At 50.1% G+C, this 5,605-nt stretch overlaps 1 protein-coding gene across 1 annotated transcript; it reads left to right on the top strand.

Moving 5' to 3' along the window:
• Window positions 1-1,557: 1,557 nt before the first annotated feature.
• LOC120692116 (homeobox-leucine zipper protein HOX23-like) lies at window positions 1,558-4,167 on the top strand. The gene is made up of 2 exons (XM_039975347.1): window positions 1,558-2,584; window positions 3,158-4,167. The coding sequence occupies exons 1-2, from the start codon at window positions 1,913-1,915 to the stop codon at window positions 3,578-3,580; spliced, it is 1,095 nt and encodes a 364-aa protein (XP_039831281.1). The 5' UTR covers window positions 1,558-1,912; the 3' UTR covers window positions 3,581-4,167.
• Window positions 4,168-5,605: the final 1,438 nt, after the last annotated feature.

Here is a 5,605-nt window from a genome sequence, read left to right as displayed (position 1 = left end):
AACTATACAACAACATGCCTATGCCTATGTGCATATCAAAATGAGTTCGATTTTTTTTTCCTCTGAAGACAAAATGCACTTAAACTAAGTGAGGAGATGGGTGCCAAGCAAGTGTTCATCAGCAGCAGGGGAATAAGCAGAATAAACTAGATGGAAAGTTCTCCAAAGCGATCTTGCCTCCTCCCGTCCCTCACATGGCCGCCAGCAACTCCCGGGCGCTCGTCTGCATGGCGCATACGCAAGAATATTGCAAGTGCAGGGCGCCAGCGGCCGCAACCACCAACTCAACACATGCAAGAATCTCCGGCCTCGCCTTTGGAAGGATCGTGCTGCCCTATTTTATTACTACTAGCTACAATCGCCCCTTTTCGATCAAGGATTAAGCTCCCAAAATAAAGCTTGCCACAGGTCTTGTATGCATCTTAGGCCAGTCTCAGTGGGGAATGTCATGGCACAATTATCAAATCTGTAAACAAGGTAACCGAGCCAAAGGAGTGTCATCACCTCCTCTCATATTCCATGACACTCCCCCTTCTCCTCTTATGTCATGTCAGCATATTTAATATTTATGACACTCACGTGACACTCCCACTGAGATTGACCTTAGCAAGCTAAGCTAAACTAATCATAGGGCTCTCAACGAGGTGGTGATGGCTAATTGGCTATAGCTCCTTACAAGAAAAGGTCGCCGGGATGATGATGCATGGGTTCCCGAATCCTGAGGCGGAGGATTTCCTTGACATTGTCGTCGGCATCTCTGCGATGATTGCAACATCATCGCCGCCGTCGTGGTCAACGCGGTAAAATAATGGTCTGACTTTGGAAGAACATCCCCCTGTGAGAGGCTCAGCGCACTGGATCCCGGATTTACTCTGTCAGAGAACAATACCTGGACCAGTAGTATTTATTTCTATGTGCGCACGCGCCTAGAGTGAATACACAGCAGCAGCATGTACACATGCCCCTGCAGTGTCACCCTGTGCCATGTGGGACCCCCTGTGAGTACTGTTTCTACAGATCCACAAGGATTATTATTACCGTACCTTGATGTTTGGTTCTATCTAGGTGTCCAGATCTTTGTTCTACATTTGCCTGCATGAACTAGCAGTTTAATGTAACAAATTAGTCTGAGATAACAAACATTTAGCCAATTAGGGCACTGTTGGAACATTCAGTTTTGCTCTCTGCAGGTACACGTACGCCGCGGTGAGTGCTTGAAATGGTCGTGGTACAGGCAGAACACAGTGCGTGGTTGGTTGGTACAGGCAAGCAGGAGAAGGAACCGTGCGTACGTTTGCAGGCGGAGCAAGCGCTAGCTAGCTAGCTGCACTGGTACGGCTGCTCCTTGGGGGGCCCGCTGGAGGAGCTGGATGCCATGGCGTACGTGACGTGTCAGATCGATGGAGCCAGGAGGAGCACGGTGTCTGGTTGCCAATGGCGGTAGCAGCTAGCTAGTGGACTTTGCTTCACTCGTAATTTTTATGGGCCAACTCTTGCTCCGTCGCCGTTTGCTTGACAAACTAAAGAAAATTTCACCGTGCATGCATGTAAGATCACAGCTTCAAAGATTTTGTCAGTTAGGGTACGGTGATGGGTGATATAGATCTAATTATATACAGGTTCACAAATTAAAACTCCGACATATTTCAGCTAAGTGTTGCCTCCCGTTTCCTTTTCCTTTTTCCCGTTTCCTTTTCTTTTTAATAACTAGTAGTTTTATAGGTTTTTTGGCTTCACAAATTATCACTTTTTAATAAAAAAAGTGAGGGAAGAAATCCTCTATCTTATATTTCCATTTGCTCCCCTCTTCCTCCTCTGCCTCTCTGTCACACACTCTCATGTCTCAACCAACCTCTCCCTCTCTTTCTCTCTGTGATTGATATACTCCCCCCATGCTCCTCCCGCTCCTGTGATGAAGCCAATGGCCACCAATGGCATGGCCCCCTCCTTCTTCCCCGCAAACTTCCTGCTCCAAATGCAGCAGCCCCTCCCTCACCATCCCCAGCAGCAGGAGCACCACCACCACCACCACCACCATGACGCCGGCCACCACGAGCACGAGGCGCCGACGCACCATCTCCTCGCTCCCCCTCCCCCCGGCCTCGTCAGCCCCTTCCTCCACGACTTCGGCGGCGCCATGGCGGCGCCGCCAATGCTGGCCGGCGGCGGCCTCGGCAAGCGCATGTATGCTGACGGCGCGGGCGACGACGGTAACCTGCAGCACGCGGCGGCGGATCCGCAGCAGCAGGACGGCGGTGCCGCCGCGTCGGACGACGAGGAAGGCTCCGCCAAGGCGGGCGGCGGGTGCGGCGGGGAGCGGAAGCGGCGGCTGAGCGTGGAGCAGGTGCGCACGCTGGAGCGGAGCTTCGAGGTGGCCAACAAGCTGGAGCCGGAGCGGAAGGCGCAGCTGGCCCGCGCGCTGGGGCTGCAGCCCCGGCAGGTGGCCATCTGGTTCCAGAACCGGCGCGCGCGGTGGAAGACGAAGCAGCTGGAGAAGGACTACGACGCGCTCCGCCGCCAGCTCGACGCCGCCCGCGCCGAGAACGACGCCCTCCTCGCCCACAACAAGAAGCTCCACGCCGAGGTAAGAAGAGACGCCTGCATCATATATCTTCTTCTTGCATCATATATCTTCTTCTTGCTAGCTCATCTTGGATCTTGATCAGCAGCTAGCAGTCTCAGTAGTAGCGGTAGCGCACTCCAAGATCACCATGGTTCTTGGATTGGATCGATCTTGGTTATTCTTGGGTGTCAGAATCCATGATTGATTGGGCATGGTGGATACAGATAGAGTACAGACATGGGGTATAGTGGTAGGCTGGTAGGAGTAGGATGACTGACTGCTACTGCTACCGCTACCGCTACCGCTACTGCTGCTGTATGTGATCCATGGCAGGGAGATAGCTAGCAGTAGCTGATAGGATCCATGTGGGTTTCAGCGTCGTCTGCAGAAAGTGCGCGTGTCGGGATCGGTGCCGGCCATATGAACGCTGCGCCTGCTGTCGGCCACCCATGCATCCCCGTTTCTCTCTCTCTCTCTCTCCTGCGGTGCATGCAGCATGATTAGCCACTCGATATACCAATCACCGTCTTCCCTTCCCGAGCCCACCGGGCCGTTCCCATTCTGTCCATGTCCTCATGCGTGGTCCGCGTGCAGATCATGGCGCTCAAGGGCGGCGGAGGCGGAGGAGGGAGGCAGGAGGCGGCGTCGGAGCTCATCAACCTCAACGTCAAGGAGACGGAGGCGTCCTGCAGCAACCGCAGCGAGAACAGCTCCGAGATCAACCTCGACATCTCCAGGGCCCCGGCGCCGGCGGCCGCCGATCACGAGAGCCCCGCGGCCATGAACGGCCACCGCGGCCTCCCGTTCTACGCCTCCGCCGCCGTCGACCAGCTCCTGCACAGCGGCCACCCGTCCCCGGCCGCCGCGGAGCCCAAGATGGAGCTTGGGCACGGCGCCACCGCCGACACGCCCTCCGCCACGCCCGGCGGCAGCTTCGGCAGCCTGCTGTGCGGCGCCGTCGTCGACGAGCAGCCGCCGTTCTGGCCCTGGGCCGACGGCCACCACAACTTCCAGTGATCGCACATCCTCCGATCCGCGAGGATGATTATATTGAGACAATGCATATGTCACGTATATGATCGATCACCGGACACATACAACAAAAGAGTAATCGATCAGTGCGTGGCTAGCTCTCCATTTCTTGGCATTGATCGAGGCTAGCAGGAGGAGAGATCGCCGGTATCAAATTGAGTTGTTGAACAAATTGATGTGATAAAACAAGTGGGGATGATCCAGTTTGAGTTAAGATGAGGAGGAATGAGCCACGAATGATTGGAGTACGTCGGATGGGTCATGTGTCAGTCTAGGTAGATTTTGGATTCAAGTAGTAAGCTCTTCTCTCTTTTTCCCCCTTTCTCTTTTTATTTATTTTTACCTTGATCACTATTTTTCTGTTTAATATTATATATAGGTGATTACATTTGTGAGGCAGTGGTGATATTATTGTGTATAGGATTGTGGTACCTTGCGAGTACCAAGAAGTTTCGCATGCATTTTGAAATCTTGCAATTCTCTCCTTTTTTTCTCTCTATCTCTTACTTGTGTGTGGATCTACTATGAAATGGACATTAATACATGTTTAATTGATTAATATTTTCTGTGCCGGTAAGGATCACTGGAATATCCTTTTTTTTTATTTATTTTGTTTCATTGGACTATCGCTGATGTGGATGGGAGCTTGACGCATGGGGTAGTAGCAGTACTGTGGTGTGCGGTTGGTGTTTGGCATGTGGGCCTCGTCTTCGAGCCTACGAAACAGACAGCTTGTACAGACACACTGTTGTGCAAGCTGTGCAGCACGCCCATTTGATTTAATCAATTCGCAATAATAATGTGTGAACACGAAATAAATTAATTGAAAAGTTGACTTATATATCGACTATTAGTTACCTTAATGGTCCGTGAGTAAATTACTCCATCACCAAATTAAACGTGAACAGGTTTCACAAAGTTACTCCGTTTTTAAAGATTGTGATAAGAAAAGAATGTTGAGGCCCAGCAGGAATATACTCGTACGTACCAAAAATAGTTACGCTTTTGTCTTCTTTGCAAAGGCTGGTTATGTAACACTTTGATGTGCAAGATTTCTGTCATCAGTGCACTTTGTAATAAGGGTAGGGCGGCAGTACTTTGACCGTACCCACCCCTTCAAGCATATGCTTCATTTTGTGACGGTAAAACAGTCACTCTCCCCCATATGAGACTAGTAGAGAAACCCACATATGTAACGGGCGGCTGGTGCCGTTAGTACCAACTATCGGTACCTCCATTTAGTACTGGTCGCAGCATCCGGTACTAAATGCATCACCACTTTCAAAAATAAGATCGAATAAATGTGTGTGCATCGTGGGATTCGAACCCTTAACATGTGGCCTCGTGTGTAGTGTCCTCTACCATCCCACCCATACAACAAATGTGATTGAATAGGAGATGCTATCCTTTTGAAGTAACACAACAGGGCGGACCTTTAGTACCGGGCCATAACACCACCTGATACTAAATGCCACAATTCAGTACCGCGTGGTGTTAAAACTAGGTACTAAATGGTTGGGACCCCCAGGAGTCATTTAGTATCGGTTGGTGTTAAATAAAACTTGTACTAAATAACCCAAATAACCCCGAGGGGCACTATGTTGTAGTACCGGTACTAAATTGGCATTAGTATCGGGTTTAAAGCAATCGGTACTAACTGGAGGTGGACGAATGCCTCTTTTTCTCCTAGTGTGAATTTCAATTTGCCCGGTCTTGCTGTGTTTTGCACTTGTAGGTGATTTCACTTTGAACCCTAGCTTGCTGAACCATGTCGTTTCTGAAAAGAGGACAAGAGGGTAAATAGACCATGTCACTTAGGGTTTAGCAGATATTTCACAACCATCTGACTAATGGAAGGGGTCAGATATTGATTTGGTCCCTTTTTTCAGATGTCTAAATATTTTTTTCTTGGATCTCCAATCACATAGTTTTGTCTAGATGTCATATTCGAATATAAGAATACAACGATATCCAATCAGATAATTCAAATTGTAGTCATTCGAATATCAA

The sequence above is a fragment of the Panicum virgatum genome, chromosome 9N, assembly GCF_016808335.1.
Source record: "Panicum virgatum strain AP13 chromosome 9N, P.virgatum_v5, whole genome shotgun sequence".
NCBI lineage: Eukaryota > Viridiplantae > Streptophyta > Magnoliopsida > Poales > Poaceae > Panicum > Panicum virgatum.
Note: the sequence above shows the minus strand (reverse complement) of the source record. Positions and strands in the feature narration are given on the sequence as shown.